At 34.3% G+C, this 27962-nt stretch overlaps 1 protein-coding gene across 1 annotated transcript; it reads left to right on the top strand.

Moving 5' to 3' along the window:
- The first annotated feature begins 8911 nt into the window (after nucleotides 1-8911).
- Nucleotides 8912-27755, top strand: LOC128233382 (homeobox protein DLX-6-like). The gene is made up of 3 exons (XM_052947035.1): nucleotides 8912-9851; nucleotides 15632-15807; nucleotides 25811-27755. The coding sequence occupies exons 1-3, from the start codon at nucleotides 9521-9523 to the stop codon at nucleotides 26246-26248; spliced, it is 945 nt and encodes a 314-aa protein (XP_052802995.1). The 5' UTR covers nucleotides 8912-9520; the 3' UTR covers nucleotides 26249-27755.
- Nucleotides 27756-27962: the final 207 nt, after the last annotated feature.

Raw genomic sequence — 27962 nt, 5'->3', positions numbered from 1 at the left:
ATCTTGCGAGATCTTTCCCATCAAAGTGACAATTATTATTCCAGAAGACCGTTAATTGGCCACGGTTGTTTGATTTCTGAGAAAATGTCCCAAGAATCGTACAGGAGAAATTGCTTCCACTTTTTGAGCATAAGACACTGAGTCAGTTCTGGGGCTTAGCGCTGGTCGTACGTAACTTCATAAAAACACACCTTAAAGGCCTAGTTTAAGAAATGTTTAGCATGATAATCCCCTGCTGTGCATCTCCTGCTAACTGCACTGATGTCACAGTAGGGGCCAATTTCCTGTGTATTCGTGTATTGACTCGGGGCCATTTAGGGTCCATTTTGATAATGAAACATCCACAACTGCACAGCAGGATCCTCAGATTGGAGATCTGATAAGACAATAAGGCAATAAGATTAAGATCAATTAACAGAGATTGTGTACAAATACACGGTCTGTGGGGGGGGGGGGGGGGGGGGCTTAAACCAGGCCTTTAAGTTACGTCCCTCGTGCGTTAAACGTTTGAATTTGACTCAAGGACCAATACACTTAACCGTATGGAGCCAGAACGTTACTATTTACGATTCATTTTGCAAAAGGGTTTGTGTTTTATGCTTTAAGATACTACATGTATATATATATGTACAAAAACAACAACACAGCGACCAATTCACTTTGCAGTTTCGGTTACGTCACTTCCCACAAGTCACGTGATCAGACGATCAACATAACCGGACACCGATAAAAATCGTATTAAAGCAAAAACAAACGAATGATGTCCATTGTTATGTTTATAACAAGTTTAATGTTACAAAGCAATATGGAATCGAGATAAAGTAAGATATATAAATAAAACAAGAAAAGAGTTTAATTATAGTCGAAAATCAGCTCCTTTTAATACCTGGTTAAAGAGATCCCGTCTGCTCATCAATGAATATTTTTTGCGTAGGAAAATGGCATGGAAATCCTAGTTGTGAACGAAAGTAACTTTTTTTACGTTAAAATCAAAATCAAAAGCATAATTTCATTTGTTCGCTCTCGTTGTTTTTAAAATGACACACTGGTAGTCGTGCGAAATAAATGCATTTTAAAGGGAAAGGATTTTTAAATTATGTTTTTGCAATATTATAATCACGGGCCATTCCCTAGTTGTTGGTAGTGTAACAAAATTACAGGCAAAAACTATTATAGTTTATAACTGAATTGCTTTAATGCAGAAAACTTGTAAATCATCACTAGAACTTCCGTAAACGTTAGGAAGGACGTCTTACTAGTGGAATGGAATTATGGTCACGTTTTTTTCCTTTTTTTTCTCTCTCGTAAAACGCCAACGTTAGTTAATGGAATCCGATTTATTGAGAGAGAAAACTGAATAATTACGCTTTCAGTATTTTAAAGTTGGCCGTTACGATAAATCATTTTTAAGCTACGACACATGCTTTTTTTAAGATTTGCCGTAAAATGGTCTATAATCGAATTTTTGCGACATAAAAGAAAGTGTTTTAACTCTTTGACATGATATATTAGAAAATTATTAAATACAAATTTGAAAAATATATTTCCATGTTCTAACATGCTTATTAGATGTTGTCACTTTCGGCTTCTGTTTTCTTAGGAACCAAGAAAAAATACGAAAATATGGAAACGAAGTCAGAGTATTGATTGACTTAAAATGCAAATTAATCCAGCTCAAATGAAAAGACAACAAAACAGAAACATATTAGAAGTGGAGACATTGTCCTGACATGCTTGTGTTTTGTGAAGTCAAAAAAAGTTAATGTTTTCACATATGTCGCGAAATAAATGCAGCCCTATGCAAAACCCAGAGCTACATGGACAAGTTCGGTATCATTTTTCACGTATGAACCAGTACCCTTTATTCGGATACCTTCAGAATGTATCGTTGATCGAGTGTGTCAATTTCTCTGAGTGGGGTTTATTTGGAAAGACATTGAGAACGCCAAGACGGGGGTGTTTGTGTATAAAGATGCCTAAGGGATGCAAATTGTTCTAGTTTTAGGAATGGGCGTGTCTAAAGTGACATTTAATGTGACTCTATTGTTCGTCCCTGATATATATCGCTTCGAGCACCCATAAACCTTCATATGCACGGCGTTTTGAATGGATTGGGCGTGTCCCAACCTCGGAGGAAAACATGCAGACGATAAACTCTACTCCATCCCTAGGATTTAATACTTTCTTAAATTTCAATCTTTTAATGACTCGTTTGGAAAATCTTACAGATGTCTTGAAAAAGTCCTTAGGTATGAATATTAGAAATCAATTATACCTCTAGTAAAAATTTGCATTTTTATATTAATCAAGTCAAACACAGAAAAGAAACGGTTTATTTTGCATCAAGATTCGGTAATTCATTATACATTTAATGAGCCAGGTTTTCTTCAAAGGCGGGTATCGGTATGTCAGCATATTTACAAAGTTCACAAATGATGTAACGGCTAAGCTTGCCTTGTTTAGTATGTCAAAGGAAGAAAGTATCCTTTGCAGTTGCAGACGACAGTTTTCTTAGTTCCTGGCGCGCTTAAGAACGGCACAAACATCTTCCGCAGTTCTGAACAGACAACACGTCTGGTGTTGTGCTAAATAGGCGGACCTCATTTTGAGAACTTTTATTTGACCAGATACTGTGCGAATAATGGCCCCTCAAAAGCTTCACATACGAAATCTCGGGAGATGGCCAATAAACGAGATTGCAACAAAGCAGTCGACGATGTCGTAATGCTCCAACCTACAAAATCATGCTGAGTTTTAACCAAAGAGCGAAATTTTCGTATTCAATCGGTAACAGCTGACGTGATGTGGCAAATATCCTCAAAAGTGACCCCTAGGGTGGGGAACAGACCTTTACAAGGGGGCGCAACTCAGCCTCGGGCGAGAAAACTGCAGCGGGCTTCGTACCTCATTAATGAGAGGAGAGCCCTCGAAAGCCCGCAGCTTTTCTTTTGAGGACTTCAATGGCCCTTACAAACTGTATACGTTTCGTTCAAAACTTCTTGAGGGTCCACTTTTCAACTCTTTAGTACCCTCTTAAAGATTAAACGTAAAGGTCCATGCGCCTTTTGCGATGTACACAGTAGCCATGCTTATTCCTTGGGCCAGGATAAAGATTCTGCGTTTGAAATAAAGAAGACCTATGTCAGTGGGTGTATAAAACGTGATAAATTGCGTCATAAATGCTACGTCGGAAGGCAATATTTGGATTCGAATGAAGACTTTAAACAAAGATAACATTACAATTTCTTCACCATTTTAAATGAAACATAGCGCAGTCTACGCCGCTTACAGAGCTCCGTCTTCGGTCCTTTACGAGGGTTTGATTGAGAGTCCAGTTTCTTAACACTTCGACAAAACTTTTCGCAAAACCGCTGCCTACTGGAGCACTATTTTGGAAACAGGTTTGGCGAAGTGTTTGAAGAAATTAATTACCTAATCAGACTCCGGTAATAAAAGAAATGCGGAGCTCTTTAAGCGACATAGACTGCCCTTTGTTAGCATATATGACGTTATTTATCAAGTGGTATACACTGTATGTTGTTTGCGACAACCAGCCATGTTGATACATTCATACTTGTATATCATACAGTTTTCACATTTTTTTATTTCTTATTTTATTCAAGTATTTTAATGCATGTCTTCTTCATTTATATCGTTTCAATGGTACGGTTTATACAAAAAAAACTATCCCATCCTTTTCAAAATGTTTTTCTATTGCGTGCGAACAAGTTTAAGTAAGTGCCAAAAACATTTGTCGCAATTTCAAATCACAACAGGAGAGCGCGAATGATACATAGGTATGACCATTGTCCGCCGCCTAGCCATTACGCAACATTTCCCCACCCCTTTCCTGCGGGTCCCTAAAATGGGCCAAAGGACCATAAAACGACCAAATCGCGGTGTGAAGACGGGGCAACGGAAAATAAAGGATCGTGCTAATTATCAAAAGAACGTATTGCTTAAGATTTGTCGCGGACTGAATTGTCAAATATGTTAAAGTTTTTGTACAGAAGAGCAATTATTACACCTTCTGCCATTAATTATGTCCAATTATCGGTTTTGGCAGGAGCCTAAAGCACTTTACTCTCTCTGCTGGATTTCAGATAGCTATCTGCGATTCGTACCCGTCAACTTTCACTCCGAGTCTTCTCTTAGACGTTTCGTCGGGGTCAAAAGCCATTTTTCTTCTGTGTGATATTTTTTTCTTTCATAATCAGTAAAATTTAATTTTTTACTTTTTGTTCCATTTCATGAGTCATTCTGATAGTTTTGGGTGGTATATTTTTTGGATTTTATGGACAAATGCGCATTTTATTTCTTCATCTCACTTATCATTCTAACAATTATACGTATTTTAGACATATGACGATTTTTGTCAAATATATTATAATTATTATAAAATTAAATTCGCTGTAAGATATATGGTCCGAAATAAACATGTGCTTATTTGTTTGTATATTTTGCCTGAATTTTCGATTTATAAAAATAATTGTTATACATGTTACCTGTGTTCAATAACTCGTATTTTGTGCGATATTCGGCCACATATATATATACTAGCGGTTTTAGACTGGGCGCACCCGGCGCGCACTCCCTCTAAAAATTGTTGGAGATTACTTTTTTTATATCAATAACAATATCAGGAACAATATAAGAATAATGCACTTAAACGCAATCTTTCAGTCTAAAATGTCTCAATCTTGCCTTGGGGACGCTTTCAAGACCTATTTTTTCATTAAAACTATGTTTTGTTCGTATTCTTTGGGAAGGGAGCGTACGTTCTTTGTTGCACTTCCAAAGTGCACCCCCTCAAACGCGTAATCTTGAAACCACCCCTGATATATACTCTGTATTTCCACCCTAGAAAGATTTAAATGCTTACACTTTAATTAAAGCCTCACTCTCAAAGATTGACCGTTTTTGACAGCTTTATTCCTTTTCCTTTTTTTTTTGGTCTTGGAATGAGCCATTTTTTGCGTAAAAACAACGGTCAGTCTGTGGGAGTGCAGCATTAAACCAATCATATAGAATAAATACAACAATACAAACACTTGAGAAGCGCAGTGCATACAAATTAAAGCAATCGATTAATTATATAATGCTATAATTGGCAATCAAGCATGTGGTGAAATACAATGATGTATAATTTTAACATATTGTGGGATTTAGTTAACAACTGATCTTTTTATTAAAATTACTTGTATCGTTATCGGAAGCAGTATTATAAAAGTGTATGATTGTTCCAGTGATTGGGTCAATCCCCACCTACAGCGAATCGATCACACCTATGTCGGGCTTCTGGTCTAGCAAGGACTAGTAATTTAAGATGTTTCAAAAAATAGATACTTGTATATATTATATCTTTATTAGAGTCTCGTCCATATACATACTAAAAGTTACATGCAACACATAAAACAAATAATTATATGACCATTCTATACAGAATTACAGGCGACATATACTTGTACGATGCAAAAACGTTGTGCACTTTTGTACTTGTAAATTTTATATGTAAACAGTCAAAATTCGCTAATACGAAGTCGTTGGGACGTCGGAAAATACTAAGAGTTAACGAGCACTCGATATAACCGAAATACAGACATATCTAACTAAATATATTCGACATTCGTAAAAAGTTCGACATAAACCGAACATTGAGATAACAGGGTTCGACATAGCGAGCTTCAACTGTATGTTATACTATATCAAGTAAAACATTATACGGGGGTAGGGTGTAAAACATGCACATTGACTTATTAAGTAGATCAAATAGTATAACGTCACGGTCAAATATATGAATCGACTCAGTCACGTATACCAATAACCAAAATAGAGGGCAACAAATACTTGACTTTTATTGGCCTGATTGAAACGATGAACGAGGGTTATGCAAGACATTGACTTTATCCTGTACCAATAAACCTATGATTTTCATACGTATGAATATTCAGAACATTCGCCCGTCAAATTAAGCCATTCCAGCAAGATGGGAAATGAATAATATAAAACCGATTTAAAAAACAACAACACTAAACTAAGTTGCCAGAATTGTACTTTGATAATTAATTATAATGTTGTAGCCGTCTGTCCACGGCAGTTTTTCTCGTCTTCAAAAGAGAAAAGATCTGTCCTTGTTCACAGTTTTCGCTCAAAGGAAGGGCTTAATATTACTTCATATTTGTGAACATTTAACACCGAAAAAAAGGACCAATATCACTATGGTCATGAACATCATCATTATCATTATTAATGTTCCCCACAACACCCCAATTTACATTGAAAAGAAGCTTATTACCACGCGACTATTGTATATAGGGTTACCTAAAATGTTAAGGCACGTGCCCATATTAGCAAGTCGACAATTTGCCATTTTATAATAATCATATGCTTAAATTGGTCATTTTACAAGTCATTTTCAAATTAAGCATCATTATCAGAATGAAAGGTTTCGCGTTTAAACTGGATGTTCATAGTCAATTGCTGATGAAAATTGGAAGTCGCCTGGCTTTTTCATGCTTGTCAATGGTTTTGCAAATCCAGTTGACACGCCCGTTTGACCTATTTGCGTTAGTGACATTTAGGCTAGTGTCAACCAGAAAATGTTAAACCGGGTTTGAACATGGCGCACACTTTCTGGATCAACAGAAAGGCCCTTTTTATGCGGCGAGTGTCACTAATTCTTGAAGCAGCGGTCATAAAAGATTTTCGAGCCAAAAATATGACAGCATATTAATTTTACAAACCAATGGTTTTTTTTTTTCAAATAAGACAAGTTTCAATTCTAGTCGCAGTCCAGATAATTAGGAAAAATTAAAAAGATTCACAGACATATAATTGTATGCACACTTTCATACTTAATTTATTAAGGTGAACAAGTAGAACTTCTCGAACAGCGTTGTCATAAGACAAGCACATTTCTTACATACATGAAAATATAACTGCACATAAATGCATGATTTTTTTTCAAGGATAAGTTCGTTATTTTTCAGTTCACATGATAATTAAAGGTCGAATCTGAGAGAGTCGGCAGCTCAAAGAAATTTTGTGTTAAACAGACATATTTTATTCTTTGTTAGTTTTTTTTTGTGTTTCACGCATGCACTTTCTTCTTACTTTCTGTTGAAGAAAAGGAATCTTTAGTCTAGCGATCCGCTTTGCTAAGGAAACGATGCGCGGTGTGCGATTTTCACATTCGTGACAATTTCGCGGTCGCACCGGTTTCGGAAAAGAAGATGGCGCCAACTTCGTGTGAAAGTCGTCTGCAACTGTCGATCCTTTTATGACTTGAGAATAACAAACGATTGAGAAATAACAATAGTGGCCAATGATTCAAACTGCACTTGTTTTTAGATTCTTTGAAAATATACCGATACTATAATGCACTTATCGAAATATTGAACAGTTGGTTCTGTATTTATTTGCAGTTTCTTCCATCTTTTTCGCAGCTATATATCTTTTATAGCTTGTTAATTTCTATTGTATGTTTTATAATTTAATATTAATGGAAAAAGAACAGTTCCGATTTCCTGGGAGCAACATTTATCCAGGACTGTTCTTGTGATGTAATTTTAACAAATTTGTATCGTGAGAAAACTATTGAATAAATTAAATTGTATTTTTTTATGTTATTACATTGGGAAAAATCAACTTAATCATTTATTTGATTTTAGTTCATGTGTATAGTATACACGTTTGACATTTTTTGTACATATTTTTGATGATAGTGGTTTGAGCTGTCTAGTTGTTAAATTGATAAGTTGAGGCCGAACGTTCGAACTCCAGACAGTGGGTACGTTCTCTGGGACTCCCAAAATGGATCCCGGTCTGTTTTTTATCCAAGAAAAGGATTTGAGAGGGATTCATGGCTTCCCAAACGGGTTCAAGTAATCCTTTTTGCGGCTTCGGTTTTATTACACATTCTCCACATATATACATGTGATATATGAGGGAATTACAAACATTATTTATAATGGATATAGAAAGCATATAATGTACATTAACATACTACAAAATAATAATAAATAATCGGGCGTAAATCTAGTTCAGAGAACACACAGTTTTTGCTAAGCTTAACTAATAAACCTCAGAATGAAAATCGTATACATTTGTTCAGGATAAGTAAACGTCTGGTAAACTATCACTATATAACAGCTATAAATATGAGGAGCTTGAAAAAGTATACCAGCGAATCCTAAATGGAAAAAAACCCATTCTTTTTACCGTATGATCTTCGAAAAAAGCAAAGTTGTAAATGCAGAAACTTGGATTCGATCGGGGAAAATAAAAAAACACAAATTGCAAATAGAAACCTTTCCCTTTGGAAACAATTTTCTATTCTTGTATTGATTAAGGCAAAGTAAAATATCACGGAACAAAATGAATTCAGATTACAACAGAAGTCAAGGTATGTTTTACCGTTTTTCACACCTTTTGCGACGCGAATTAAAGTATACTCGTGAATTAGCAAAATACTTATCACTGTACTTTCAATTATCAAGCCATTCGAGCGGAACCCATATGCTCACTAAACCCCCTCGTGTCCCTTTCCATTGAGTATTTTGACATGACCAAGAAAATATAGAGTATTTGTTATAATCAGTGAAAATAATACTATTTAACTTGGTGGTATGAAGTAATAAAGTCAGTCTGAAAATTGCGGTGCATACTAAAGAGTTATTGTCATCGCTAAAGAAATATTGGATGTACGAATATTGGACGAGTAATTTTATGAACGAATTAGGATAGCGGTATCTGAAAGTTTTGCCCATATTGGATGCGCCGAGGACGATTTCAGCCAATAGCGTGCGTCGTTTAACCGCTTGGGCGTGGTGTAGTATGCAAATTAGCTAAACATGATGTGGAAAAGAGGTTTTTTGTGTTGATTTAAGTGTTGGATTGTTGAGTTTGTGTGAGTTGTTAGAAGGGTATATGATCAGTTGTTCCCGCATATTTATCTGAAAATTACCCATAATCAAGTTCGCAAACCGAATTGGAGTTATTAGCTATATAAAGACGACGAAGAGACAGTTGACAAAATTGCTCAGCAGTAATCATACAGTGATCAACATTTTGGAACCTCATTAAAGGAGATTAGCAACGAATAGTGGACTTTTATTATCGAACTACACATGTATGTAATTATATCGCTTTAATTATACATACATTGGACATAATAAAGTGATAATCGTTAAAGTGTATTGCATGTTGAACATGTACTACCGATGCTAAGTGCTACTACGAAAGATCTGAACTCCATCATCAGCAACGACGGAACAACACCAGCAGTAGCAACACGAATCTAATGGTTTTATCGATGTTTTAACCATAGTGCTGTTTTTATTTTACCAATTCGACCAGGGACTTTCACCACAGACAATGACCATAGACTTGTTATATAGGCTTAAATAATAGCCTTGTAAATAGAAAGTGATAAGTCTTACGGGGTAACCTGTATATATTTTAGCTATTTATTGCATTAGTGCTATCAAGCTCAACGCTGGATTCTGTGTATTATAAAGATATGTTGAACATTGGTGGTGTACCGGAAGGCATGGACCCGGAAATGGCTCACCAGCATCAGAAGTCCGCCTTCATGGAGATGCAGAACCAAGGAATGGGTCCGGGCATGGGGCACCCCGCTTACCCTAACAGGGGTCTCTATCAGGGCCACCCACACGCGGGGCAGTATGACGCAGGTCTGGTGACGTCACAATCGTCAAGAGGCATCACCGGGTATCCGTTCCCCATGAATTCTATGTCGATGTCTCCAACGTCCGCGTACAACCACGGCGCGCCCGGTCACCCTTTTTCCATGCCGTCATACCATCAGTCAACGACTCCGCCCAGAGAAGGTTCGTTCCAAACTTGTATTGGTGTTAGCACCGTGTATGTTCGTACCCCTAAGTTTCCTAAACAAACTGGTGAACCTATATTTCATATATATTAAACATTTAGAGCTCAACTTACGTATGTATATATGACGAACATAAATGTGTTATTAGTTTTTAGTAATAACATAGTTCAAGTAACAGCTCACATTCCCAGAATACTTTCGTCTTCCTAAAGATTTTTATTTAAGAATAAAACCAAGCGATTTCGAGTTGGAAATGTATGAAACTATGGTCTTTATTCTCTGCAAAAATCTCTTTCAAAAACGTCGCTTTACTAGGATGTAAAGTTGACAAAGTAAGCTTTGAAACCATTCACCTTATTCAGTCATTGTGTTCTACGAGGGCTTTCACATTTTTTGCTCAATGGGTGGGCTAAATGAGTTATTAACGGCATTTTGTAATAATACCACCTTTCATTTTTTAATATTTTATCAGATTATTAGCTCATATAAAGAAGATACATTCTTTATTAGATTATATGATATATATACTGACTTTAAAACTCACTGATTCGCAACGAAAACATACAAACATGTGAGTTTAGTTTGACATCAACAGATAGCATTATTCATTCATACGTGTTTTGTAGTAAGCCTGCGTAAAACTCATAGATTGTATTCGTACTGTTTTACTATTCATGTTTTGTTTGTTTTTATTCTATTAAACCACAATACTTATCTGCTCGGGTATCTTTAAGTCACCGTATGTTAAATGGTTTTGGATAATAGGACCTTAGTTTTAAGATAATATCACGGAAATCCATGAAAAAAGAATAGAAATACTGTGTAAACGTTTGCCTTAACACAGATTTCACTGTAAAGTTTTTTGTTAATTTAAACGACAAAGGTGCGACAAAACTCGCGATCTGTGAAGCGAATGGTTTCGCGTAGGATTCTTATTATTATTTAAAGCCTTAAAAGTTGAAACAAGAATACGCTTATTGTACAATTTATGACTAATTCTTAACCGAAGTTTGAAACATTCAAACTTCCATTCCCAAAAAGGATGTATGCACTTCATAATTTGTAATGTATATATATACTTTGTGGTGAGACCTATTAAAAAAAGGAGACCAACTCCAATTTCTGATATAAGAATTGTTTCAATAAATCAGTTACAATATTTGGTGAAGAAGAAATTAAAAAAATAACTACACAAAAACAACCAGATCATATTCTATATAAATTTTTACGTACATTTATATTTAATCCTACATATACTTTATTTTCTATGTTGTGAAATATGTTTAAAAACAGTTGTGTTACTGTTTATATACACTTAAATATTTTAACCAATTTAAATATGCTTAAATAGATTTTAATAATAGGCTTCATCAATAACCATTAAATCTATTGATCTAGCAATTATTTTTTGCTACATTTTTGCCCTTTTAATTGTAAATACTGGTAAAACATTAATTTCAACAATTTACTTTTATGGTCGAATCCATGTTCTATTCTAATGCATTGAATTAAAAAAAGCCTTAATTGAAATATTGCATTGAAATAATAACGGTATGAAATACCATTTTATTTCGATACAGAATTTTAAAAAATAGTTCTTTTAGACGGGTGTAGAATTGATTAATATGAAAGAAATGAAATTATATTTTACGAAGTTAAATCAATTCTTTAAAGCAATCTTAATAGGGAGTATTTACAAAAGTTGTAGCATATTTACTTATCGAACAGGGCAATGTTCACTTGAGTTGAATCCCATTTTAATTCAATATTTTGAATGAAACGCCATTTATTTTGAATTATTTACATTATATTTTTCTTTCAATTTTCACTGCTCTATTCTCTTTCACCTAACACATAAAAAACGTGTACACACCAGGCCCGCGTTTTATCTTATAAGAGGGTCTATTTTATACTTCAACGCTCTCTAAATGGATAATGTAAATAAAATGATTTTTGTATAGGTTTCGAGACCCTTTATAAATTAACAAATTAATATTTCTTAATACATCTTTTTTGCAATACAAACATTTCACTGAACAAACCTCGGCTGCAATGTCAAAGGTCTTGAAAAAACTTTAAAATGTCCTATCTCTTATTCATGAAATCACTACAGGGATTTTTTTCAAAAGGCTACCCCGTCTTGTATGGTGTGTCTCTTCGTCTATTCAGTTTGTTAACATTACTTTACATCTAGAATAAAGACTCCCTATGTTCCGTTTTGAACCGGAGTCCCGATTTTTCCGTATAATAAACGTGGTATTGTAGAAGTATCATAAAATACGGACCCCGTAAAATTACCAGGGTACAAATGGTACCGGGCGGTTGGGCTTAACAAAAAAATGACAGCTTTATCTATGTTTTACAGATACAGTAATCTTTCTATTCTATAATATCAGATCTAACAAATATTGTAATTGATGCACATAGTAAAATGTCTTTCTAAAATATCTGAAAATCTGTCGTTTTCTTCATATGGTCGTTTTTTAAACAAAATCTGCAAATCTACCGTTGTACATAAACGATCAATAATTTATTGACATTAAATTGAGTAACTACAAAATTTAATTCATAGTTGTAATTTATTTATTATCATTTATAATAATATAAGTTTAAATTAAAGGGAAATATTAACTAAGGCTCGTTTTTTCTTTCAAAATGCATATACAAATAGAGTACAGCCCTTTTTATAATCAAGACAGAAATGCTCACAACTTTCAGTATGTCTTAATAACGGCGTACGAATTACTTTTCATATTAGAATAAAGAAATAAATAAAACATTCATCCAGTCTTTCAATATATCATTCAAATCGTCATCCTATGAATATTAAATTGACACGGAAAACAAAACAGAGATTAATTGAAATAAAACACTGCTTTATTTCTGGAAGACATTTCCCTGCTAACGCCACATAAATAAGGAATCCAATGAAATATTTATGAGCTTACAAACACCGTGACAATCTAATGATTTTATTAGCTTAGGAACTTCGGAAGGGGGTTGGGAGGTTGGGGCTCTTAATTAAATAACATGCATTTATTTCTCAGAATTTGAACTATTCCTTTAAAAAGATAATGTTAGCTTCAATGGCTAACGGTCCCAATTTATATCTTCTATTAAGTTTAAATAAATACAACATAGAAACACAATTAGTTTCCAGTTATTCATTTAATTCGAGTATTTTCTGTATTTTAGTAAATCCTGGTGCTAGTACTGTCACTGGTCAAATGTCTTTCATTTAATAAATAAGTAAATACATAAAAACATAAGTAAATCAATGAATAGATGGATAAATAAATAAATAAATAAATAAATAAATAAATAAATAAATAAATAAATAAATAAATAAGTGCTGGAAAAAGGTATATACTTTTTTTCATCCCATCCAACATATTTGGACGCAAATATTTCATTAATGCACTTTCTTGACAGTGATAATGTTGTTTAAGACATCATAAAATCCTTAGGATTCTTAGAACTATTTTTTACGCTCGTAACACAATATGTCTGTGGGCTATGGCAAGAATTAAATTATTGAGCGACTGTTTCATGTCAATGTGTCAGTTTTGTTATGGAATTATGACGAGGTTATTAGAGGTCCGTGAGGAATGTGAATTTGACATATTATTTTCAGAGTTTGTTCTTTGAAATTCAAATTAATACAATTTTTGATGAGTTTGCTACTGATTCTTGTATATGGTGCCAATAAATTCTATTTCGTTGTTCAGCTCAGTGTTGTCAACTCGAGAAGTGAAAGCGAACAAATGTTCTATCTTCTTTTTTATTTAATGTCACTTAGAACCTTTTCCCATTCACCCCTCGAATTTAAGAACAATGTTTTTCATGTTCTTATAATCATCTACACTCCTAAAATAGTCTATTATAAAAAAACTACATATATACTGCTAAAATACTACAACAACTACATGTTATAGAGTAAAAACTCAAACTCATTGTTGCCAGTACGATTTCATCCGAATATATTTAAGAAATTAAAAATCAGGGTACATAATTTATTGTTGTGTTTATCGCTAAATTGATCACGCTATCATTTAGCATCTTTGTAACCGTGTTTTCACCTTAAGATGCAACATATTGGCATAGTGTCGAAACAGCCGTTTAATCTGGGTTTATTCTATTATTAAATTAACATTTGGGCGCTAGAATATCACTTTAAGTGTCTGCTTAAACGACATCGTGACCCCTGAGGGAGTTCGTAGAAATTGTGGCGTAAAATAGTCCCTTGGGCGACATTACTATGGCACTTTAAGGCGGAGGGATATGATTTGTAATGCCCGTCAATGAAATACAAATTACGAATTAAATTACTCCGATCAAAATTGAATAAAAAGTAATCCCAATTTCTTATGATGATTTTTCAAGGCAAATTGAATTTGATAACATTTTGTTAGATTATACAACGATTGTGTAACGAAAATGATTGAACATGTATTTGAAATGGTAAACCAATTAAAGACATCATAAAATTGTATTAAAATTAAACAAACTTGAGCTATCGGCATTGATAATATCTGATATGTCGTTTAAGTTAATTTGAATATTTCGGTTTAATACATATTTGATCTTATTTACTAAAGAAGCTTTGGTCTAGCCAGATTATGAAATAACAAAAAACAGGTTTATAGGTAGTTCTGCAACAGAGATGATTTAAAGAAAATAGTTTGTCTGACACCGACGCCTTTTTATAAAAGAATATCTTTTTAAATGATGTTGCTCAACAAATGATTAAATACAGAAGCTAGGTAAACAGGAAGGAATATTTCTTTTATTTTCTATTTACACTAAAAAGGTGTAAGGATTTCAACCAATCCAAGATATATTTAGATGACTTTATTTAAGCAAATTTGTCCTTAGCATACAACGAATATTCGGAAGTTTTCCCTGTACCGTATTTATAACTAAACATAACATCCTAAGCCCTAAACAAAAGAGCCCGTACCACGGTGTTGACAGACACCAACGCCCAAAGAGACATGGGCTCTGCAGGGCTCCACTTTGTTACCCAACGTCTTGCCCAAACAAACTTACTTGTGGTCCTATACGTAAATTAAATTTGAGAAGACCCCTATTCACTTTTCGGACAAAAGAAAGAATGTACTTCAATTAAGTGAATTTACCCCAAAGTCAACCAAAGGGACCGAAAGTGGCTTAGTAAAGAAAAGAAATGATTGAAATTTCAGGAACATTTAGCTTTCAAGAGGGTCTTTAACCGTCATTTGATCAACTAAGAAGTGCTTTGCTTTCTTTGATATCTGATGAAATCATGATATTATGAATTAATTGTGTATTTTTCAATAAACCTACCCATTTTTATATGAAATGTATCAATTTGAATGAAAAATTTCTGCTTTGTATAATAATTGATTTGATAATATTGTGATTTCAAGATGTCACTTTATGCAACGAATACAATTGTAATTGCAAAGAAGGTTGAAAATTGGCGCAGCAGAAATATTCAAAAGCTTGAACTTTGTGCATCATTAACAACGTTGCTTTCTTACTGATTCGCTGTATGTCGACCTATTTTTATTCAAATTGTTTTCCTAAGTTCAAATAATCCATATAACTTGACCTTTTAAAACTTAATCAGTTTTATTTTTTCACGCGCGTATTCATGTTTCTTGATATAATGTCTGACAATATTGAATATTGAGATGTTTTTGAAAAATGTATTTTTTATAAACTCATGTTTTGAAATGCATTATTATTTGTTTCTACGTACACGGATTATCATACCCCTAATGTTTCTATTTATAGACAAACCGAACATGGAGGATCTCCGAATGACGAAGGGCAAGAAGATGCGGAAACCGCGCACGATTTACTCGAGCCTACAGCTCCAGCAGCTCAACCGGAGGTTCCAGCGGACACAGTACTTGGCACTTCCGGAGCGCGCGGAGCTTGCCGCCTCTCTCGGGCTCACTCAGACGCAGGTAAGAAAATGGTGATATGATAAAGCGTCAATATGATGTTCACGTTGATTTTAAAAATTCTAATGGCTATGAACTATTTATTGCGCATTAGAAATGCATTTTGATTATTTTTTATCATGACAAATTTTAGCATGATATGTTTACATTTTTATGGATTATGCTGTAAACAATAATGTTAAAGCGTACTTTAAAGTAAAAAAAAACAACAACCTTTAAATGAGGCTTTAATGAACAGAACAGAACAGAACAGAACAGAACGGACGTTTATTTCAAATATATTCATATACGCGTTCTCTTAAAACACAGACAAATATATATTTATATATTCACATTACGAATAACACTTAATATATATTACCATTTCTTACATATCATGGCGCGATACAGGTCATTTTGAACAATTTAAGGGTGACACAACTTATTATATACAACATATCTGTTTTACCTGTTCACTTTAAACAGCGACAAACTTGCGTAATGATATATGACCACGCGAATAGCTCAAACATAAGTACAAATAGCTAAATTATACCGAGTTCAAACAGCAAACATATTCTTTTGAAATTTTTCTAACAGTATCCAAACGTACAATATGTCAGAAAGTCAAAATGCATTTATGCACATGAATAGGGGACCTTGATTATAAAAGATAAAATATTCGCTGGATGAATCACAGCCCGAGCGAATGTTTGGGCAATAAACACTAGTTAAAATTTAATTCAATTCGAAGTTTACCTTTTTCTATCAAACTTCTTATCAAAGATTGGCCATCAGATAACGTATAGCCCGAAATTTATTACTTCTATTATAAGGAAAACTGACTTCTATATTAGTATGTATATATCTTTATTAATATGCTTAAGTTTGAGTATACAAAATGTAGCACCTTAAAGTAATCGAAAATATTAATGACAACCGTTCCACTGTTTGCAGCTATTTGAAGAGTTGATTGGATTCTTTTCTGAGTTGTAAATTTCATTTTTTTTCACCAAAAACGCGCTATGTTTGCGTAACAACACACCTGCTTCGTAAATTGGGCGTATCCGTAAACGGCACATTTTTATCAAAATTATTTACGATGCAAAAATCTGCATTAATTATGCAAAATGATTAAAGGAAATTTCACTTTTTTCAATAACAACAGAATCTGACACTACTGTGCACATTTTTTCAAACAATGAACCAAGAATTGACACGATGATGGCATTTCTAAAAATATGACCTTTTTTCTTGGTTTACAGTTTTCTTCACTTTAGGGTGGTTTCTGCTTTCACTTTGCGCCATAAATAACCAACCCGAGCCACCCTGCACAGCACGGTGTCGATGACACCGCTATTTTTAGTACATCCGGTTACAGTACCTTTTTATTTCAAAGTCAACCTTTGCACCGTTAGGGTGTTCCATAAAATCTATTTATGGTAACTGTCATAACGGTTTGTTTAAACACATAAACGTGACTAGAAATGTCTGACATCTTCCCCTTAGAATTTTTCAAAACCACAGTGCATTTCCGAAACTTACACGAAAAGCGAACTGCGAACAAAATTAGTTGGCTGGATTAAAGTACTGAAATAACTCCGAGACACTTAATCCATTTTTTTTCTTACACTTAATCCTACGCATATACTTAATCCAACGGAAATGTTACACTCAACACAGAACACGTGCCAGCATTCTTGAACTTGAAACTTCACTACACATCTCGTAAATATTTCTCAGAAAATATTTTTCGGAGATTTTTAAATTCCCTGGTGGCTATTTGGAAGTTTTCCCCTTGTTTGTAATACAGATTTTAAGCCTGCTTTTATATACCCTTAAAATTGACCAATTTCTATTGATGGAATAATTTTCTTCCATCTAAGGTGATATTTACCATTTTTGATTGGACCAAAGTGTTAGGTTTGTCAACATGGAAATTTACCAAGATTACATGTAATTTTCATCCCGTTTCTGGCTTGAAATTTCATAATAGACCCTGATTAGGTGTTTTGCTGTTTTATAGTTAATTTATTTGACAGCATCCATGATTCCGCTGGGTACGGTTAGGAACCCATATTCTGCGTTTCCAATAGGCTTGATCCGATGCAATTGATTTTACAAGATTGTGAGGTTTGAAATAATAACATAGAATTGAGGTAAATTACCCCTATTTTCGTTAATTTTATCGTCCAGACTCTTGGAAATAAAATCAGAACTCCATGGGCCTACGGTACGGATAAATGAGGCATAATTTTATACGGCTCTAATCAATCCACAATTAATTATTACTCAATTCACAAACGATTGCCCATAAGCGGCTAAATGGAGTTCATTAACGGATCATAGAGTGATTTACGTCATGTTGGCAAGTTAATACAGAATTAAAAACATGGTTATATGCTGGGCCACAATTTTCACAAATCCTATGGTTATGAAATTTGTGAAGAACACGATGGTCATGATTTTCACACTTGTAAATAAGTACTTCAACTGGGGTCCATTGAGTTCAATTTAACCAAAGTTGTGGACCATGCTATCATACATTTCACCATTATGAACAATTTATCGCACTGTTTTCCCCTTTGGTAAAAATTTGATTTGTTTAATTCGTCGTCTCACAATTTATATACTATTTATTTATCCTCTCATTGAGCATGTTTTAGCATTTTGCGTTTTTCATAATATTCAAAAATTGTCAACATTGATATGATTATGAACACTGGAATGAGAAAATGGATCCTGAGTTTGGGATGCTTGTTCAGATGGGCACAGTCACTTCAGCTAGGTAATTAATTTATCTAAGAGATAGTCAAACGCTTCAATATATCATTGAACTGTTTTCGATCGTGTTACAAAATACAATTATCCATTGACTTCACTACAACCGTATCGTTTAACAAGTATTAATTAATTCGCTAGAAAAAGAATAGTGTGTTAATGTCCTGTGACATTTCCCATTCCACATGCGCAGTGACCTAGGGTTCATTCGGTGCAGATTGGACTGATTTTCACAACGTGAATGTTTACAGCCTCGTTTCTGTCTTTCTTAAAAAGACGTACTTTACCATATCCTGAAACATAAAGTCATTGATTGTTTTTGAAGGCGTATTCTAGGGGGTGACATTGAGGTAAATATGCCAACTCGTGGGTGACATCTTGCCGGTCCCCATATCGTCTTGTCCACAAAGTCTGGTTTCTCTATTCTTGTTCAGGACTAGGGTCTTTGGTAAAAACCAAAGGGGGCGTGGCAGGTCGGTCAGCAATGAAAGATTTATTGGTATTGGAAAGTTTTTCATCAATGTTTGGCATTGTTTTTGAACGTATTAGTCACGGAAACCATGCTAATAAACCACGATTGTTGGTTGGGGATAATGATTTTGAAACAAAATAAATGAAACCAAGCTGAAACAATTGTTGTCAACTGTGTTTCCGCTAGTGTACAATTCTCGAAATGTAAAGAAACAATAATTGATTTTAGCTTTAGTTGTCCGTGGTTTGTCAATACAATTCTTGTGGCAGTCCGAAACATGACGACTTTTTGTGACTTTCATTGATTTTGGAATTACATTTGATCTTTATTGTCATATTTTATCCTTATTACATTCAGTTAAAATCCTGATTGCTTTTCATCATGATTTGTTGGGTAAATGTTTCCTTTTCATTACAGGATATGTAATTTATGTTTGTATGGTGTATTTGCATTTGTGACTGCCTGGCTTGCCCCAGTAGAGTTCAATTTATTATTTAAGCATCTTTGTATGCTTGTCTTAGTGCAGTTATAATTATTATTTACATTGCATTTACCAAGATTACCTGTTGAATGTCCAATTTTCGGCCAAGCCCAAGCATACAGAACAAATATACTGGCTTGCAATTCGAGATACGTAAAATATAAATCTGACAAGACATTTAATTATCAGTGTTACCGCAGCCGGTGATATACGTGTCACCATTTCAAACGAAATTCCCCACAGCTTTACATAACGACAATGACATAAATGAATGGTTTGAAGACAATAACAAAACTCTCACACCTGTTAGCCATAAAACTCATCCTACTACTAACTGATACAACTTCTAACGAACATGATTTCATAACACCAGCTGATATCTACGCTTTAACATCCTTTAAACACAGTTGGTGCCTATCTGAACCATTGCGTGCTACGTATTAGCTTTACATACATTAGTCTATTGAAGTTGGTAGAAAATAAAAAAAAATCTCCAAGCAAAGAGAGAGTTGGCGACCACACAGGGGTGGCTACAAACGGTCTTTCTTTTGTAATTAACACCTCTGAAACAGAAAAACGAATTAAATTTGTAATGAAATCGCTATCGCAAGGAAAAGTCCATATATCTTAAACGACTTCTTACTCATCTGCATTGGCGTTTGAAATATATTAAAGATTAGCTCAATTGTCTTAAACATGCAAATAATGTATTTTAAGGAAATATTTACAGAAATCAACATTTTGGCTGTTTGGGAAATACAGTTGCTTGAAAAATCTTCTATTTGAAACGTAAAGTATTTATTACTTGGCATCTTCAGAGTTGCTGGAAAAAAACGTGTTTTGGCGTGTAAAGTACTGGACAAGCCATGTGATTTGAATGTATACTACTGGAATGTTGGCAACTTTAGATTTGTAGAAACAGCTTTGTGTTCTTAAATGAACACTGTAGTATCTGACAACACCAGAGGAGCTGAAAAAGCCTGTTTAAGTACTGTTATTTCAGGCAAACAATTCGGAAATCTAAGAATGAGCTTTAAAATCCGCTCGAAGCAATTTTACATACAAATAAGTTTTCTTTTTTTTATTAATACGCAATATTTTATATAGTATGCCTAACAAAGCTTATCTTGTCCTGGTGAGATTCATATCTCGTTCAAGTGAAGAATGGTTATGCGCATCATAATGAGTCAGTGTTGCCTTGTACGTTTAGTATACACATTTTTTCACACCGACCTTCTGAAATCCGACTTTGTTTACAGTTGGAAAATAATAGGTAATGATTAGAGTGCATATCGTATTTGCTCCAGATACGAGAAACGCAAACAAATGAAATTGGTTGCGAGTGAATATTTCTTAAATCTGACTCACATTCCAAATTTTCATCATTTTTTGCTGACATCTATGACTTTACATCGCGTTTTGCCACAATATGTTGAAATCTGACTCCGAACAAAAGCGATTTCAAAGGCGCTTTATACAAGTTGTAAAACTTTACTAACTTTTTACTGCTACCCCAGGTGTTTAGGAAAAGTGTGGTGAAAGTATGCTGATTCTATCTAGGGTCTTACATATGATAATGTGTATATTAGTTTAGGTTTTATTCGGCTTTCTCTATAGCTGTTGCATGGTTGGTTGGCAGATTTGGTATTCTAGAGGCTGTTTATGACAATAACACGTCCAAAGTTTCAGGATTAAATATCATTGACAGGTTTTATTAAGGAAATTACAGAAATGACAAAAAAGCCACCTAGGTGTTTCTGTCTTAAATCCTAACACTAACACGGACTTGTTTAGGCTTAAGCAACAGTATAAAGATATCCTCGCCCTCTAAAATGAAATTCAGATAACTTTGTATGATCACAAATATATTCAATTCGTTTCAAATTGGTAAAACATGATAAAAATAATAAAAAAGAAATGCTACGATTTTTTTATTTACAACATAAACAACACCCTCTCGGTACCCTCTAAAATATATTTTTACAGAAACAAGTAATGCCAAGAACCTGGTTAGATTAATGTTTATGTCTCCCCTTGAATATGATAGCGACGAAGTTATACCTGGTAATTATGATACAGAATTACACTACAGCATTGATTTATAAATAGAGTCGATTGCCTCGAGAAAATTCAGTCCTATTTAAACGAATTCCAATTGGGCGAAGTTGTTTACAGTTGTGTGTGTTGGCTTCCAATTGTTGACGATATCAGTTGGACCTGGTATATACATCACTTGTTCAAGCAATTCACTAACTTACATGTTGAACGGTAACTTGGGTACTTTCTTTACTCATTCTGATTACACGAAGTTGTTGTTGTTCAAATTTCTTTTTTTTTCTTTTACAATCGCTTCTGTTTAAGTATGATCTTATTGTATATCAGAAAAAAGGTTTTTCATACAGTTTGAGTTTGCTACCTATCTTTGCATACCCTAATTTCTACATCATCTTCAAACACGATCAAAATCACATACAAGCGTTAATGCGATTTAAAAGTTTGACTACCTAGTGTTAAGTTAAACAATATTAGCTAAATGGCTCCTTGTCGGGTTGAAATTTACCACTTCATTTCAAAAGAAATACAGAATCACAATTTAAAAGGTATAAAATTGCAATTACGATCGTCCAATCTCCCCGGGGTTAGAGTCAAGCTGAGTTTGGAGATCATTCTCTTTCGATCGACCGCAGATTGGTGATTTTGTTGATTTTTACTTCAATGGAGTCCAGCAATTCCTCGACGTTAAAACACTCATAAACTAAATTTATAGACCTGAAAGATTCATAAAACTTCTCGTCAGACATAACTCCGTTTGGGCCAAAGCTTCGCCAATAAACGTAAGCAACTGATAGCCTCACTCACTCGGACCCTAGCCTTGTCATTTGTACCTTGTACTGGATGACACGAATGCGGGGTCGAATAAACCCTTTAGATTGTCGCCAGACGCTTGCTAGTTGATTTCCACCTGCCTCTCTGGGCTTTGAACTCCTTCCTATATCACGGCACCCGTACGAAACTTACGTTTGATGAGCACTTTCAGTCCCTTCCACCTTGCCTGTATTGATTTTGGATATTTTGGTTTTGTCATTGAATGTCTTCGTTCGCTGCTTTGTGCAAATGATTTATTTGAGTTTCCAGATACAAAACAAGCTGCCCTTGAACAATACATGCAGTTAACATCAACGACATTCGGAAAAACAAAATCCGAACAGTATACTCAGTTATTGATGATTGCAATTTAGCAAATTGTATATTTTTAGATTTCAACAAAGATTTTGATACAATTATGTTTATGTGAGTCAGATAAAAATCAAATATTTGTATTTTCATTTACTTAAAACTGTTTTGCAGTAACATTGATTTATGAAAACCTGTAAATACGTCTGTAGATTATCATCTTACAAGCTTTGCCATTTTTTTAAACCAATAAAATGTACTTCAGCAGGCATACTCTTTATAATCAGCTGTATTTTCGTTTTTTACTCAACTGATTCGAAAATCACGCTAAATTGCCTCTGACAATTCTCACATGAATGTATTTGTACAGCGATACTATCTTGACAATGGAAGACCTATGTAAACATTGCTTTGATTGACATCTTCCTCCCCGCCTATTTGGAAGGAGACAAAACCCTTGTTTTTTACGATTTCTTTCACTTGATTGGGCGTGACTGACCTTGACCTGAAAAAATGATATTGATCAAGAATTTACTTATTTTATGTGATTTAAAACTTCAAGGTATACCATTGTTTAATTGCATTTTACATAACTCCTTTCGAAAGGCTTTTTAAATTTCATTATCGAAATGATATAATCAATGTGTTTCTTGAGAATATTTCTTGACATGCCTTTTAAATACTTAATTATAAATTATGTATATATTTAAGAAATTATAACCAATCATCTCTTATTTGTTTATGAAATCAAATCGATCAAAAGGATCTTGTTACTGATACTCAATCTTCATTTATATTATTTTGAGAAAAAATGCCGTGTTAAATTATACACAATTATTTCATTATGCCGAACATATTCTTATGCGATGAAATTAGCACTTGTATAATTCTTAAGTTTCACGTCTCAAGGCTGACCATATTTCCGAGGTGATAGGACAATATGGTGACTCGCTAAAACCCCTGGTCGGTTTCCTCTGCGTTCTCACTAGGGTAGGCGCCATCTTGACTCTCGTTGTTAAGAACGATCAAAAACGGGATCTCGCGTGACGTGCGCAAAGAAATCAGCACGCAGTTTTCTTTTTCTTCCTGTCTATTGTTAACCTTTACAAGCTTAATGAAATTTTCCGTGAAATACCGCAGCCGCTTCCTGTCCAGGTCGGTAGGAGGAGTAAATTGACTAATGATCAAGTGATCCAGTCTCTTCTTTTGTGGAGTTATGTGTAGAAATCGCCGGTAACTTCAAGGGTCACCGACAGTCACTGTGTGAAACTCTATGCTTGGCTTTTGGGGGAGTAACAATGGTGTTACATGGTTCGGACTTTCCTTTTGTGGAACCCTGTTGAGTATCTTAAAAGTTGAGCCTGCAAGGTCGCTAAAGGGTTAGATAATGTCCATTTTAATAGCTACTTAATGATGATACGGTTCTCATGTTCGATTAGCATCCTGTTGGATTCGTTATAAACACCCATTGAACAGTAAATGTTGCTAAACGCTCAGGCTAATGGACCATTCCACGGACTTTTGAATGACCGACGTGAATTTGTAAACTTCTTATGGCCATTTTTAACGTGACAGAAATACATCAGATTATGAATTACGTGTCAAACTTGGTTAACAACAAACTATAAGATATACATGCATATTATTAATAATTTATCGTTCGTATGCGAATAGCAAAGTGGTTCTTAGTTTTATTTATTTACATAGTTTTTAAAATAAACCCATACAAACATAGTCTAGACCTGTTCATTTTTTACCGATAATTTTCTGCTGTAGAAGTCTGAAGCCCAACGCTAAGATCGAAGAATATCTTGCTCAGTGTTTTATCCCCGACTCTGGGAAATTCCATTAAATCATTTTACTTCGTATTTATTGGCCTTAATTGTGTTTGTACATTAAATACAGAAACATTCTGCCATAAAAAGGAAATAACTTGAGTTCCGAATCGTTTTAGCAGACGACATTTCTGACAGACGCATGAAATGCTACCACGATACGCAATAAACTGTATTTCCGTATAATACATTCTATTTTCAGTATAAATTAGGATTTGCAGCGGAATCATGACATTTAAAAGGCTCAATGCAATAAAGTGACATGAGTCGTACAATTTCATTAACAAATAACGTTAAAATGCAGACAATGTCTTATTAAAAATATACTCCGCCCGCTGGAATTGAAATATCCATCATAAACATTTTGTTATTGCTGTAAAAAAATTTAATTATCAAAAGTATCATCCTATTAAAACGTCAAAGCTACATGTATAACAACAATACTGAACATTTTAATGCAAATTTCATTGTTGCTATTTAAAGTTCTACCGTCCATTCAAAAACCATAAATGCACCCGATCACCTGTAGTTATTAGCAAGGCAATTAATCTTCATGTCAAGGCTGCTGGTACAAAACCATAGAAAGTAAAATGTTAGCATGATTTAAGTCGTTAGTGGCAATAAGAGACAGGGATGAACAACTTCTGTAAACAAATATGGCGTCATTTATATTCTGAGGTCATGCAAGCGTTTGTTAGCGTTGTTTCAAGCGTTTGTTAATTCGTCACTCACCAGAACGCGATCAGTAGTTTCTGGTTAAGGCTGCACTGTTCTTTCTGTATGTCATGTCTTTTATATTACTTATTTTGATTGTTTAAAAATAAAAGTGACCGGTCTCAATATCGGTTCAGATATGGTGGTTAAACGAAATGTTTCGATCACGTACCTTACGTGCACTTTTCTGATTAAGGGATATTTATATTCAATTGTTATCATTTCATTGATGGAACACTAATGTACCTTGAAATCTAAAACCAGACACCTTGCTTCCTTTAAAGAGTAAGTAACTGCCACTTTGAACCCTGAAACTGTAGAATCGTGTAAATTGCATATCATTATTGCAACATCAAAGTATCTCAGTACAAAATGTCATTTCAACTTTCACATGAACGATCAGCACGAATCAACGTGGTATTATATTGTCTCTTTTGAAAAGGGAAGGAAAATAATGTTTTGATATTTAAGATGGCTGGCGTTCCTACTGTGAAATATATTTGTTATGTAATTATTTACATTTTATACCCGTGTGTAACTGGTGAATCATATTGGCATCCTATATTTCAGGTGAAAATCTGGTTCCAAAACAGACGCTCAAAATACAAGAAGATAATGAAGCAGAGCCCAGGGAGCACGCCAAGTCAGATGAGTGGGGGTAACCCGGGGTCCGTAACGCCACAACCCCAGCAGGGCCAGGGCTCCCCACCACCCCCATCCTCCGCTCAGCACCCAGGGGAAGGGATCCCGACGTCACAACACGGACAACATCAGCAGGCGGCACCACTCAGCAACAACAACAGTGTTCCGAATGGCCACCACCACGGCATGATGCCACCACAATCCTCAAGCGTCAGTCCACAACCGGAAATGAAGTGGTCAGATATAAACAATATGAACTCTTCGTCAGCGAGTAACGCCTATATGTCCGGTATGCCAATGTCAGCCATGGCACCGCACCATTATTCCTGGTATTCAAATCCACACCAACAGTCGCTCCTTACATAAAGACGTGTTAAATAGACAGTAAATTATGTGTTAAACCTATTGCCATTTCAGTTCAAAGCGTTGCTTTTTCCGCACATGATATTCCAACGCCGCCTGCCGGCGACTTACCTCTTCATTCCGACGTCAAATCGTCCTAGCAACGCTCTTGTTGAATTGAACACTTTGACATTCCAGATCGCCATTTCAAATATTGTTCAAAACGTACTCTCTGAGTGTGGACATGAAATTGGCATTTTAAAAAATGACAAATGTCAAAAAAGAACTTACCTGTAAACACTTTTGTAACAAATAAGTCACCAAAAGCTCGAACACAAGTTACATGAGTGGCGCCATGTGTTACTTCAATGTACATGTTCGTATTACTATCCTACTGTCTCTTGAATTGTGTAAGTGATGCTCAAAAGTGTATTACTCAAAATACACGAAATTATGTTGTGTATTATAACATAAATGTGTATATATGCACTCTCGTGTTCAAAGAATTGCCAGCGAGTGCACGTCTGTTCTAAATATAGCGCCAAATGTTTCCGTGTCAAAAATGGCAGCCTGCCAAAATGTGTTTTAAAATCGACAGGTATTTTTGACATTTCTGTGTTACTGTTGTAAAGAAAATAGTTTCGTACATGTGGTGAAATTGTGTGTTAACATTCTCATTTTGGCGTAAAGATGATTTTGTTGATTTTTATAAGAAAAAAAACCAGTATCCAAGACACAAGGGCATGGCTCAGGGTATGTGGAAAGGATATATTTAATACTTTTGTGAGTTGTGTCTTTAAATTTGTTTCTTAATCAAACGCTAGATATTGTGTACGGTAGTGAAGCTGGTACTGTATAATATAAAAATAAAAGTTATATGTATATATTTATTGCATTTTTATTTTAAATGTTTTACATGTTGTCATGTTATTTCAGAAATTTCTACGATATATTGTTTTCATTTAATACATGTATTTGCTGCCTGTACTGCAATATTTCTTCAGTTAGATATACGAAATAAAGCTGACAATAAGAAATGTCGAACCATCATATGTTTTAACATTTTTCTAAGGACTTAAGAATTGTACATTTTCTTCTTTCTGCATCCGATGTATCAAATGTGAAATTTCAGTGCTGATATTGTTTATTATATTGTTTTGTTATTCAATATTATAATTTTTCAAACATTCCATTTTACAGGACCAAAAACTTACTTTTGTTTTATGTTTGTAAATGAATATTCAAAACTAAAAAAAGACAGTACAGTGTAAATACTACGTTTTGCTTAATTTGTGAACAAATGTTGTTCATTTTCCAAATAAATGTATACCAAGTAAAACTTTCAAAACTTTTAAAACCAAATTTTCATCATTCATATAACATAGCAAAATGAATACTGTAGTTTTTCGTTTTGAATAGTCAACGCTGACATTGCAAGTTAATGTATTTTTTTCTTATTAACAAGTTACAATAGTGGTAAAACCACTTTGCATTTAATATGTAGTTGAATGAGATTAAAAAATGAAATTGAGTTCGTTTTGTTTTCTTATATTTCTAAAAAAGATGTTTTATTTTTACTGGCTCAAGCGATTTATTAAACAACAAGGCGTCCCTTTGATGTAAACCTAAAAATGATTGATATTCCTAATTTTGTATTTAAACAAACGATAAACAACTATGAGAACACAAATGCATTTCTCACGCATGTAGATAATACTTGATATATACTGTAAACAGT

Source organism: Mya arenaria, chromosome 5 (assembly GCF_026914265.1).
Source record: "Mya arenaria isolate MELC-2E11 chromosome 5, ASM2691426v1".
Taxonomy (NCBI): domain Eukaryota; kingdom Metazoa; phylum Mollusca; class Bivalvia; order Myida; family Myidae; genus Mya; species Mya arenaria.
The sequence above is the reverse complement of the archived record's forward strand: the minus strand, read 5'-3'. Positions and strand labels throughout refer to the sequence as shown.

What these genes read in the sequence shown, in the direction of transcription:
- LOC128233382 (XM_052947035.1), top strand. Translation starts at nt 9,521, where the DNA reads ATGTTGAACATTGGTGGTGTACCGGAAGGCATGGACCCGGAAATGGCT. An exon ending in AACGACTCCGCCCAGAGAAG is followed by an intron (nt 9,852 to 15,631) that starts GTTCGTTCCAAA and finishes TTCTATTTATAG; the next exon opens with ACAAACCGAACATGGAGGAT. An exon ending in TCGGGCTCACTCAGACGCAG is followed by an intron (nt 15,808 to 25,810) that starts GTAAGAAAATGG and finishes CCTATATTTCAG; the next exon opens with GTGAAAATCTGGTTCCAAAA.